This window comes from Juglans microcarpa x Juglans regia, chromosome 7D, assembly GCF_004785595.1.
Source record: "Juglans microcarpa x Juglans regia isolate MS1-56 chromosome 7D, Jm3101_v1.0, whole genome shotgun sequence".
Lineage (NCBI taxonomy): Eukaryota > Viridiplantae > Streptophyta > Magnoliopsida > Fagales > Juglandaceae > Juglans > Juglans microcarpa x Juglans regia.
Genome location: NC_054606.1, coordinates 24,845,915 through 24,859,442, shown reverse-complemented (window position 1 = coordinate 24,859,442; position 13,528 = coordinate 24,845,915). Strand labels below are relative to the sequence as shown.

The 13,528-nt window shown below is 37.1% G+C and overlaps 2 protein-coding genes across 3 annotated transcripts in view; both read right to left on the bottom strand.

The window, feature by feature from the left end:
* Positions 1-8,368, bottom strand: part of LOC121238243 (beta-glucosidase 13-like) — a 47,139-nt gene extending 38,771 nt beyond the window's left edge. Inside the window, exons 1-2 of the mRNA XM_041135071.1 lie at positions 8,315-8,368; positions 8,138-8,261 (exon numbers count right to left, since the gene is read on the bottom strand). Coding sequence (XP_040991005.1) covers positions 8,138-8,261; positions 8,315-8,368 — 178 coding nt within the window. The remainder of the gene's footprint in view (positions 1-8,137; positions 8,262-8,314) is intronic.
* A 90-nt stretch (positions 8,369-8,458) lies between these two features.
* Positions 8,459-10,938, bottom strand: LOC121238442 (beta-glucosidase 12-like). Of its 2 annotated transcripts, none has more exons than XM_041135285.1 (8): positions 10,843-10,938; positions 10,169-10,227; positions 9,921-9,996; positions 9,685-9,762; positions 9,483-9,570; positions 9,130-9,385; positions 8,829-8,944; positions 8,459-8,705 (listed from the first exon to the last, which is right to left on the bottom strand). In XM_041135285.1, exons 1-8 carry the CDS (start codon positions 10,871-10,873, stop codon positions 8,474-8,476), a joined length of 936 nt encoding a protein of 311 aa, XP_040991219.1. In that variant the 5' UTR covers positions 10,874-10,938; the 3' UTR covers positions 8,459-8,473. The 2 variants fall into 2 exon arrangements, with proteins under 2 accessions (XP_040991219.1, XP_040991220.1); XM_041135286.1 differs by having other exon boundaries at positions 10,169-10,231; positions 10,843-10,936.
* Positions 10,939-13,528: the final 2,590 nt, after the last annotated feature.

Here is a 13,528-nt window from a genome sequence, read left to right as displayed (position 1 = left end):
GGGTGGCGGCGCAAATGGTGGTTTTAGGCCAAAGGTGTCCAAATCAGAAATGGAAATAGATAGGCTTCACCGGTGACGGATCGGAGCTGGGGTTGAGTCCATTAGGTTGCTATGAGGTCGAAGATGAAGTGGTGAAGAGATGGTGGCTAGAGGTTGTAACACCCCTTATTTTAGTGTATTTTCACTGAAGGATTATTTTTAATAATTCAAAAATTTATTCTCTTATTTTATAATTATCGGATATTTTAAATGGGTTATTTTATGATCTTTAAATTGTGAAAATTAAATTGTTATGTTTTCTTAATATTTATTTACTGTTGTACATTTAAATTGTTCTTCTTTTAAATTAATTGATTGTGGTATTTAATTATTTTATTTTCATTGTATCATTACGTTTAATTTAATTTAATTGATTTGCTGTTTTAAAATCATTTTCGTTGGATCATTTTCTGTGACCCAAGATGTGAGGATTGTACCTCATTTTTTTCCCTTCATTTTTCTTTTTCTCCTTTTTCTTTTCTTTCTTTTTCTTTTCTCCCCAGAATTCCCCCCTCCCGCGCGACACTCTCTCTCTCTCTCCCCGTCCGATTTCTCTTCAACCCAGCCCGCCACCGTGAGCCGCCGGTGACACCACCCTGTCAATCCCATATCTTGCCGGCGTTCTCCTCCACGCATGGCTTGAAGCCGTGGCCTTCTCTTCCTTCGCGCGCCGCCGTCGCGCCACCTCCGGCCACCATCTCTTCACCACTTCATCCCCGACCTCTTGGCAACCCAATGGACCCAACCCCGGCTCCGATCCGTCACTGGTGAAGCACAACCAAGCCCATCTCCGATTTCGACTTTTTGGCCTTAAAACCACCCTTTGCGCCGCCACCCACAGCAAACCACCACCACCATTGGCTTCACCGGCCTCTCTAGGCCTTACCCTATCAATTTCGGGTCTTAATTTGTCCCCATTCAAAAGTGGGTATTTGAGACCCACGGCCACAGTGTATTTTACACTGTTACGTTGCTGTGTCGCCACCTTTTGCACCACCGTGATCCTTCGAAAATTATTATATAGCACTGTAAGTATTTTTCCAAAAAACTTTCGTGATTTAAATGTATTTTTGCAATAACACATATTATTGTGATCTGGTTGGACATGCCAGACTGAGTCCGAGGAGTTCGGGGGTCGGATGGATTATGGACGGAGTTGTGTGTTTGGTTGGTATTGTGAATTGTTGGTTGTTGTGGTGTTGTTCATGTACATGGCATATTGCACGCATGATCATGTTTGTAAAGGAAATTGGATTTTCGTGTACATGCATTCATGTTCATGTGTTTCATGAAAACTGGATTTTCATGTATTAAAGGATTTTGGGTGCGTGTGTATCATGACCCCAAGCCGAGATGGGGTATTATCTCGGTGGAGCTCCTCTGGTCACTCGGGAGTGGAATATACTGAGTGACGTCCCCTGGGTTGTCGCTGGGCGACAACGGGATCGAACGAGATGGTCTCGTGCCGACTCCGTGGCCCCTGCTGGCGGGGGCTAGAGGATGCTTGGACACGTACGCGCTGGGCGCGGAACTGAGCATCGCTACGAAGCCAGGACGTGCGGATGATCCCTAGGGGAGATCATGGTGCATTGGTTAATGGAATAATGAGCTGTTTTCTGGGAAAATAGCGTGTGTTGATTAAAAGGTTTTTATGTGATTCATTTTCTGGGAAAATGAGATTTTATTGATTTGGGTCATTTTCTGGGAAAATGACGGAGTATTCTTTTTGGGCCAAAATGGGATTTTGGCGTGCGCTGGAAAATATCTATTTTCGGGAAAAATAGTCCAATGCATATCTCATCATATGCATGCATGTTGGTAGCATTAATGTATTTTTATCTCGTGGTTATTTGGGTTATACTTACCTGCGGTACCGTTTTATGGTAACGCAGATTTTGATGCAGAGGAGGATGAGGGTGAGCCTGAGGAGTCGGCTCCGCCCGAGGAGTGATTGGATCACTCGCATTTTGGTTTGGGACTTTTAAAATATTTATTTCGGATGACTGTATAATATTTAAACTGTTTTACTGATTGTTTAAAATGTATTAACAATTCTGGTACTTAGTTGTATTAATTATCTGTTGCGTTGTTTTTGTACACTATTGCATGTACACACACTTGGCACTAACGTTGGGATGTGTGACCCTCTTGTCATCATCCCGGCGTCTCGATTCCCGTGTCTCCTTACATGGGGGTCGTGGGAGCCACAGAGGTGGCGCGACGGTGGCGCTGGAGCTCAAGATGCGCCACGGCTTGGAGGGGCTCGTGGGGGCAAACGGCGGCGAGATAGGGGCAGAGATTTACGGGGAAGGGTCGCCGGCCGGTGGGGGAGAGGTTGGGCTGGGCGGTGTCACACACGGCAGCGCGACGGCGGTGGGTTGGGTGAGGAAGACGCGGACACACGGGGAAGGGGAGAGAGGCTGTCGCGCACTGGGGGAAAAGCAGAGAAAGAAAAAAGAAAAGGGAGAAAGAAAATAAAGGGAAAAGAAAAAGAGAAAAAGAAAAGTAAATGGAAAGAAATGAGGTCCAATCCTCACATCTTGGATCACAAAAATGATCCAACGAAAATGATATCAAAACAGCATCTCAATTAAAATAATTTAAACGTAATGATAAAATAAAAATAAAATATTTAAATCCAACAATCAATTAATTTAAAAGAATAACAATTTAAATGAATCACAATAATAAATATTAAGAAAACATCTCAAATTAATTTTCACAATTTAAATATCATAAAATAAACCATTTAAAATAAGAGAATAAATTTTAAAACAAGAGAATAAATTTTTGAATTAATAAAAATAATCGTTCATAAAAATACACTAAAATACGGGGTGTTACTCAAAGATACCGTGTAGAAGGAAGCTAAAACCCACACACTGCCTTAGTTGTGTTTGAACCTAGGTTTTCATCAAACTAAAGAAAGAATACTTAACTAGATACTTACTTGCCAGGAAGGGTGGGAATCAGGATTCACTTCTTATCATGGACCCACAAATGGATGATATATTATAGAAGCATGAAATAGTGAACTAAGATATTGGGAACATTTGAAGTTCTTTGCAATGCTTTATAACACAAAGACTAAAGTCAGGAAATGATATTATTTTCAAAGCTATTCAAGTTCTTCATTTTTGCTTTCAATCTTAATCGATTCAATATTATGATAACTAATGTTGGATTAATTTTTTTTCTTGTAATGTCGATTTAAAAACACAATTGAAATAGCGTGATAGACAAAGAGGAAGATAAAAGGCCACCTAGGCCTTCTACACCAATTTCACTGACTCAGGTATGATACATTGGTCATTCATAAAAGGAAGGTGTCTCAATTCCAACTAGTTAATGTATTTTTATTTGTGTATTGTAGGTCTCTCTCTGTCCAAGAAATACTTACTATCCGCCATTTAGGATGCATCCAAATGCATATCCAAATTCATATACATACGCATGGGGTAGCCAGGTTGAGAAATGTGTGAACTTTAAATTTTTGTCCTGAACTGCATTGTTACCCGTTCTAACATCGTGCATGATTGCAGCCCCCACCAATGACACCGTATCCAACAACGAACATGTACCCTCCGTCGACTAATGCGGAGAGTTCGGGCCATGTTCAACAAACGAACCAGGTACATTCCTTTCTTAATTTTGTATTTTTTGTATGTGTGCGTTGTTACCCGTTCTAACACAGTGCATGATTGCAGCCCCCACCAATGCCACATTTTACAACAACATTCATGTACCCTCCGTCGACTAATGCGGAGAGTTTGGGCAATATTCAACAAACGAACCAGGTATATTTATTTCTTTTTTTCTTTTTCTTTTTTGTATGTGTGCGTTGTTACCTGTTCTAACACAGTGCATGATTGCAGCCTCCACCAATGCCACATTTTACAACAACGTTCATGTACCCTCCGTTGACTAATGCGGAGAGTTAGGGCAATCTTCAACAAACGAACCAGGTATATTCATTTCTTTTTTTCTTTTTCTTTTTTGTATGTGTGCGTTGTTACTCATTCTAACACCGTGCATGATTGCAGCCCCCACCAATGCCACATTTTTCAACAACGTTCATGTACCCTCCATAGACTAATGCGGAGAGTTCAGGCCATGTTCAACAAACGAACCAGGTATTTTCATTTCTTTTTTTTTTTTGGTATGTGTGCGTGAAAATACCTAGTTCTAACACCGTGCATGATTGTTGTAACACCCCGTATTTTAGTGTATTTTCACTGAAGGATTATTTTTATTAATTCAAAAATTTATTCTCTTGTTTTAAAATTATCGGATATTTTAAATGGGTTATTTTATGATCTTTAAATTGTGAAAATTAAATTGTTATGTTTTCTTAATATTTATTTATTGTTGTACATTTAAATTGTTCTTCTTTTTAAATTAATTGATTGTGAGATTTAATTATTTTATTTTCATTGTATCATTACGTTTAAATTATTTTAATTGAGATGCAGTTTTAAAATCACTTTCGTTTGATCATTTTCTGTGACCCAAGATGTGAGGATTGGACCTCATTTCTTTTCCCACTTTTCTTTTTCTTTTCTTTTTCCCCAGTTTTTCCCCCCTCCCGCGCGACGCACCCCCTCTCTCTCTCCCCGTCCGAATTCTTCTCCACCCAGCCCGCTGCCGTGAGCCGTCCGTGACCGGCACCGCCCCTTCCGTTCACATCCCCATCGGCCGGCGACCTCACCTCCCAAATCCCAGCCCCTATCTCGCCACCGATAGCCTCCACGCGCAACACCCAGCCGCGGCCTTCTCTTGCTTCGCGCGCCGCCGTCGCGCCACCTCCGGCCACCATCTCTTCACCACTTCATCCTCGACCTCCGAGTAACCCAATGGACCCAACCCCATCTCCGATCCGCCACCGGTGAAGCACATTCAACTCCATCTCTGATTTCGACTTTTTGACCTTAAAACCACCATTTGCGCCGCCACCCACGGTAAACCACCACCACCATTGGCTTCACCGACCTCTCTAGGCCCTACCCTATCAATTTCGGGTCTTAGTTTGTCCCCATGCAAAAGTGGGTATTTGAGACCCACGGCCACAGTGTATTTTACACTGTTACGTTGCTGTGTCGCCACCTTTTGCACCACCGTGATCCTTCGAAAATTATTATATAGCACTGTAAGTATTTTCCCAAAAAACTTTCGTGATTTAAATGTATTTTTGCAATAACACATATTATTGTGATCTGGTTGGACATGCCGGACTGAGTCCGAGGAGTTCGGGGGTCGGATGGATTATGGACGGAGTTGTGTGTTTGGTTGGTATTGTGAATTGTTGGTTGTTGTGGTGTTGTTTCATGTATATGGCATATTTGCATGCATGTTCATGTTTGTAAATGAAAATTGGGTTTTCACATGATTGCATACATGTTCATGTGTTTATCTGAAAATTGAATTTTCATGTGAAATGATTGAGTGTGTTTGAAACGACTGGATTGACTGGTTTGAGAAAAAGGAAAAGATACTGTAGGGATGGTGGTAAGCAGGGATGGTGGTAGAGTCCCGCCTGTGATTCCGGCCTACGGTGCACGTGATAGGGATGGTGGTAAGCAGGGATGGTGGTTGTGTCCCGCCTGTGATTCCCGCCTACGGTGCATGCGGTAGGGATGGTGGTAAGCAGGGATGGTGGTATAGTCCCGCCTGTAATTCCCGCCTACAGTGCTCTGATTAGTATTCATTGTGTGTGATAAATATTCATGTGTGGAAAGGAACTGTAGGAATGGTGGTAAGCAGGGATGGTGGTAGAGTCCCGCTTATGATTCCCGCCTACGGTGCACGCGGTAGGGATGGTGGTAAGCAGGGATGGTGGTTGTGTCCCGCCTGTGATTCCCGCCTACGGTGCACGCGGTATAGATGGTGGTAAGCAGGGACGGTGGTAGAGTCCCGTCTGCGATTCCCGCCTACAGTGTCCGATAAATGATTTGTTTGTGTGAATCATTTTCTAGGAAAATGACGGACTATATTTTTTGGCCAAAATGAGATTTTGGCTTGTGTTGAAAATAATCATTTTTTGGAGAAAAATGGTGTTTTATGGCTAAGTGGATTTTGTCGTATGAATGCATGTTGGTTGCATTAATGTATTTTTATCCCGAGAGTTGTTTGGTTTATACTTACCTGCGGTACCATTTTGTGGTAACGCAGATTTCGATGCAGATGAGGCTACGGGTGAGCCTGAGGATTTGGCTCCGCCCGAGGAGTGATATGGGATCACTCGTTTTGGTTTGAGACTTGTAAAATATTTATTTTTGGATGACTGTATAATATTTAAACCTTTTTACTGATTGTTTAAATTGTATTAACAATTCTGGTACTTAGTTGTATTAATTATCCGTTGCGTTGTTTTTGTACACTGTTGCATGTACACACACTTGACACTATCGTTGGGATGTGTGACCCTGTTGTCATCATCCCGGCGTCTCGATTCCCGTGTCTCCTTACATGGGGTCGTGGGCGCCACAATTGTAGCCCCCACCAATGCCACATTTTCCAATAATGTTCATGTACCCTCCATCGACTAATGCGGAGAGTTTAGGCCATGTTCAACAAACGAACCAGGTATTTTCATTTTTTTTTTTTTGGTATGTGTGCGTTGTTACCCGTTCTAACACCGTGCATGATTGTAGCCCCCACTAATACCACATTTTCCAACAACGTTCATGTACCCTCAGTCGACTAATGCAGAAAGTTCGGGCAATGTTCAACAAACAAACCAGGTATTTTCATTTTTTTTTTTTTTGGTATGTGTGCGTTGTTACCCGTTCTAACACCGTGCATGATTGTAGCCCCCACCAATGCCACATTTTTCAACAACGTTCATGTACCCTCCGTCGACTAATGCAGAGAGTTTGGGCCATGTTTATCAAACGAACCAAGTATAGACTAATCAAACCTACTAGAAAGCTCCAATATTATTATATTTATTCTTAAAATTCCTTAAATCTAATGAGTAAAGAAAAACAATAATTCAAATTTGTCACTTTAGGACTTACTATATACGTATGATAACCATTCGAATAAAGAAAAACAAGAATATTTTGAGATCTAAACTCAACATATCACAAGTGAATTGCTAAGGCATTAACAAAATTTGAACCCATTCAATAAGCAAATTAGTCAGGATTTTAAGAAACTCCACATGATGCATGGTCAAGATCTGAAGTTGATGTAAAAGGCCAGAATTATTTCGATCATTGATAGTAAGATGAGATGAGATAGTTTTAAATGAAAATTAAAAATTAAATAAAATATTGTTAAAATATTATTTTTTAATATTATTATTGATTTAGGATTTGAAATTTTTGAATTATTTATTATGTTTTGGGTGAGAATTTTGAAAAATTGTAATGATAAGATGAGATGGGATGAAACACCTTTACTATCCACACTGTGTTAGTATTTAAAATTTCAGCACACTAAAAATGCGAAAATTTCAACAACCACCCATAATAAAAGGCGGAGACCATCCGCAAAGCAATTTATCATTCTGCAAGCGTTTCAGCCAATACAGAAAGAAAATTACATTATTCAAAAAGTAAAATACTCATAGTGAAGAGATACATGCTCAAGTTATTGATAGGCAGTTCGTAATAATGTGAAAATCTTCATTTCTATTTCTTGAGGAAATTCTTGAACCATTGTGCTGAAAGTTTAGGGTGTCTTTTCAATCCGTTCTCAAAGTCGATAAAATGGATGCCAAACCGAATCGTATAACCAGAAAACCATTCAAAGGTGTCCGAGAATGACCAAGCAAAGTATCCTTTAACTCTCACGCCCTCCCTATTCCAAGGAAAAAAAATGAATTAAAGGTCATAGATCATACACAGAGAGAGAGAGAGAGAGTTGTATGAATTAAGCACTTACCCAATAGGCTTGTGAACATACGCAAGGTGCCTATAATGATAATCAATTCTGTGGGTGTCCACAAGAGCTTCTTTAAGAGGTATTGAGGCATTATTGTGCTCATTGATTCCTAGTAAAAGATTACGGTTTAGCTTAATTAGATAGAATGGGACCAAGCTGAATTCATCATCGACTTTATGCAACAATAATTCAAAAAGGTAGAGAAAATTACCATTCTCGGTGATGTAAATTACTGGATCACCGTACTTGGTTTTTGTGTAGACAAGAAGATCGTAGATTCCTCTAGGATAGACATAGAGCCAATCCGAAGCAGCCTGAGATTTATAGAAAATGAACTGATCAGTACATAAAAATTTTCCCGAGACTGTTTTCGTTTGTCATCATGTACTGATGGTAAGGTGGATAGAAAATAGCTATTAAATCCATATATTTTGCAATCCATATATATGCACAGACAAACAAAAAAAAGAAGATGTAGTTAATATTCGATATATGCATAAGAGAAACGTATATATCGATCAATGCTAGCTGTACGAGTACTGTTGAATTAGCACGTACCTGTTTTATTAACAAGAGCATCTGTCAAGTAGCTTTTGTTCAGAGACTGATCTTCAGGTACATCAGCAACATAATTGGCAGTATAGTAGTTTAATCCGATAAAGTCGTATGATCCCTTCACCAGCTTCGATTGCTCTGGAGTGAACATGGGTAATCGGTTTCCACGTACGTGAGTGCGCATGCTGAGGGGATAGCGGCCCTTTGTCAAGGGGTCCATGAACCTGCAACAAAATATAAAACCATCCACAAATTGAGATCAGGATATGAAACGATGTAATCGTCCTATAATTTAAAAATAAAAACAGGTGTGACCATGGAAAACTTCTAATTAAAGAAAAACATACCATCCAAATCTAAAATCAATGGCACGTAACGCGGCAGCACGGTCTTTCTCCGATTGAGAATATGGAACCATCCAATCCAGATCAACTGTTATCCCTATAACACCTTTTTGCTTTGCCTGAACATAGTGAACGTGATTTGGTTAATCAGGCCATGGCTAGTCTAGTTTAAGTCAACACAACATCCGTGCGTCAAAAGCATATATATATATATATATATATATATATATATATATATATATATATATATATATTTTGGGTGTAAACGTCAACTTATTTGGTAAAGATATAATAGTATTGGAACCTGATATTTGGTCTTATACAAGTTTGCGGCAACTGCATGAGCAAGGAGCAGATTGTGGGGGACGGTATATGGCTCCGTCGCTGAATCCCCACCGGTGCAATTCATGTTTTGCCAGCTCGAACATCTAAAAGGTGCTAAAACCCCTGCTGCATATCCACCATTGGTGAACATATGAGGCTCGTTTACGGTGGTCCAATGCTTTACCCTATCACCAAACTCCTTGAAGCAAAGCTCTGCGTAGTCCTTGAAGTCTTCCCTAAAAATTATTACGTACGCATGCATGGATATATTAGAATTACCCATTTCAATATATGGAATGTTGGTGATACGGTCGTGAATTAGTCATCACTTACAAAATGCGTTGACTTAAGAAACCGCCGTACTCATGATCTAAGGCCATTGGGACGTGCCAGTGGAAGATTGTCACATAGGGCGTAAGACCTGCATTTCAATAATTCTAAGTACCATTAATACATGATCAGTGAATTATTTATGGGTCGACATGACCACCTCATTATTAGTATATGGTGATAGATTAATGTAGACGCCCGTGACCTTTGGCTAGGAGTTCATCGATGACCTGGTTGTAGTGGTCGATTCCTTTCTGGTTCACACCATCACTAATCTTTCCGGCTGAAAATTGAACACAAACCAATAGTACTTATGACTTATGATTATATATCATATCGAAAGCTTTTAAAAAATAGACAATGAATATATATAGGCATCGGAAATTAATTGCTAGAGATCATATATCATTGAGGCAGAAAAGCATGTAATTAATTAATTACTTGGTATCAGTCTGGTCCATGCGAGTGAGAATCTGTATGCATCTCCATTCATATCCTTCAGAAGCCCAAAGTCCTCTTAAAATTCCCAGAAAAGACAATTAATCTTTTATAATTATTATTTTAGCATAAAAATGTTAGAAAAAAAGCTTTTTCCTTTTTTTTTTTTTTTTTACAATTTCTCAGATAACATTTCTTTAAAATAATAATTATTTATTTTTAGTTTTAAAAGAAAAGGATACGCGGCGTACCTTGAAGCGATGATATTGTTCACTAGCTACATCTCCATTACTGCCATCCGCTATTTTATTTCTCTACAGTTTCAAACAAATCAAATTAATACTATTTAAGACTAAAGCACAAGCCTAACCACAAAGTTTGTTCGAAAATATTTTTAATGATTAATGGGCCATATATTATATATTCGGATGCCAACGCGATTTCATTTGACATGATCTAAGTTGATTTGTAAATATTAATATTTTGTAAGTCCTATTGAAACGTGTTTGAATATAAATAGATTGAGATAAGCGGATGTTTGAATAGAGAGTTGAGATAAAATGAATTGAAAGTTGAATAAAATATAGGTAAAATATTTTTTCTAATATGAATATTGTTTTGAGATTTGAAAAAACTGAATTGTTTATTGTATTTTGTATAGAAATTTGAAAAAATTATAATGATTAGATTAGATGAGATGAATTAAAAAGCTTTTTGTATCCAAGACGATCTCCAAAATGTCAATTTTTTTTTCTTCTGGAAATAGCAGTACGTTCTTAGTTTTTGGTCTTCATGTCATCTGAAATAATAATTTTCTCATTATTGAGACGATAGATATAGATAAACTTATATTCAAGGACGACGCTTCGTATGTAATATATATATATATATGTAGAGAGAGAGAGAGAGAGAGAGAGAGAGAGACCTGGGTATTTGTGGGTGTAATAATCCCACATACTTTCTCCTTTGCCATCATGAAACGGCGTTGCACCTTCAACCTGGAATTCAAACACTTATTGGGGCATGCACGTATTTGCATGACTTATTTTGTGAACGTATTAAAACTCAAAATATGTGCAACCTGGGGCTTACGGCCTGATAGTCAGATGATCCTGCACCAAAAGTGAAACCTTCGGGAAAACTGGTCCTGTTGAGGGTAGAAATGCCGTAACTGGGAGTAGTAGCCTCAGCATTGATGGTGTTGGCGAAAGGGGAAACAAGAACAAGAAGGCCTATGACTATGAGTATGTACCCTTACATCGCCATATTGGGTTTTGGTGTGATTGCTAGTGTCACTAACTCGGCTTTTTATAGAGGAGCAGAGGCATGCAAGTTGCCAATTGGGATTTTTTTTTTTTCTATTTGTATACAGTACTGAACACGTTGGGATATATAATAAGTAAGATCATCATTATTAACACAGGAAAGACTTTTTACTCCTACTTTGCATTTACATCGTTAATATAACATTGAACTCATGTGAGCCCATCAGCTAATTTTGTCTTGGTCTTTCATTGTTTTCCATTTTTGTCATGCGGCCGACAACTCTCTCTCGATGGAAGTGATCAGTGAAATCATCACGACCTTTTAAGTTTTGCATTTAATATGAGCTCTGTATGTCCATTATAATAGATAATTAGACAATAATATATTTTAATGTTCCGAAAATTAACCATGTTTATATATATATATTCAAATTGATATTTCCAATTTAATATACAAGCTGATATATATAGACCCAGACCAAGATTTTATAAAGGGAAAATACGTCCATATATATTCGTCTTTTCTTTCTTTGCACTTGTGTAGATCATTAGATAATGCCGATTAAATGGAAGAGAACAAGATATTTTGTATTATATATACACTGTAGCATCGGATTTGACGTACGGAATTGGAACATGTTTAAAATTTTATATAAATCGTCTTTTAGTACGCATGCATGCAAGCAATATTCGAAGTCCTGACAGATGATCAATAGCAAGACAAAGGAAAAAGTTACTCTCAGCCACAGTTGGATCCGGTTAATTAGATGACAATAATTTTTTTTTTTTACTTAATAAGTAAAAAATTAAGTAATATTAAATAAGATAAAAAAATCAGATCTAAATCTTATTTTGTTACTTGAAAATTGAAGCCGTAAAAATTGACGCAGCCATAGGTCTCAGCGTCACAAAGTCCAGTTCGGCGGCATCGATCTTCCGCATTAGCAATAAATGCAGTGCCCTGAACACCATACGTCCATCAATCACAGCTAGCGCACAACCTATCCAAAAAACCGGGGCCAATTTATGACCATTCAAAAATTTTAATTATTCTAAAAATAATTAATTAATTAAAAATAAACATCATTTTAAAAAGCATGCATGTTTATAATCACTAGGCATATACAGCTCTGTATTTTCTTTCTTGAGAGTACTAAGACATCTCATCCGCATTCCTATATCACTTTTTTATTTAAATTATAAAGAATAATTTAGAGAAAAGTTCAAAAACTCCCTCTCATTTTATTTCTTATTTTAAGATTTTGATTTAGATGATAAACAGTACTTTCCTAAATATAGAAAACTAATATTCATCTCTTAAATTAATTTTTATTAATATTTTATTCTAATAAATAAAATATATTCTTCTTCGAATCAATTACATTTTCTCTTATATTCATATTTATTATACTTTTAAATAATAATTTTAAAAATAATTTAAATAACTATTAAAATATAAAAATAATAATTTTAAAAATATTATCAAACCTGTAAAAAAACAATTTAAATTTTTGTTTAAAATATTCACTATAGTAATAGTTCAAAACATAAGAAAAAATATTAAGTAGTTAGTTTATAAATAGAAGTGAGAGAAATAAATAATAAATAAAGAATAGAAAGATATTATTTTAATAAAATAGAGAAATGATATGAATGGGATGTGAAAAATTTTTTAAAAATAAATAAAATTTAAAATAAAATTATAAAAAATATCTTTTCTAACTAAAATTTAGAAAAAAATTTAAGGAATCGGACGTCATTGCTCTAATATATGGCAATGTTGCAGTGATGAATAGTGATGAGGGTATTTTGCTCGTGAGTGTACGTATCAGTACAGTAAAAAACAGTCCATTATTAATGTTGCCGTACTTTTCTCGGGCTATGCAACTTGACCGTTACTGTATCACCCTTCGCTTATATGCACAGTAGTACTATTCTTTACTTGCTATTTGAAAATTGAAGACGAAAAAATTGACATAGCTAGAACTATTGGTTTTGCTATTGTAATAATAGAATATTTTAAAAGTTTATAAATAATGAGAGTTTATTGTAACAACCTGACCCAAAAATTAGGATATAAGATAAATTTTATGTATTTTTTCTTATAGTTATAAATATTATTATTATTTTATAATATTTTAGAGTTTTGTTTGAATTTTAAATATCATTTCTTCCTATCCCAACCCTTTAGCAACAACCTCACACTCATCCTTATCCCTTAAATTGATAAATTCGAATCCTATTAGAAGACGAACTCGAATGAGAAAACTCTACCATAGTTTTTCCTCTATAAAAGCTCACGAAGCCTCTTATTAAATACACCACAAACCAGATCCACGCACCCAG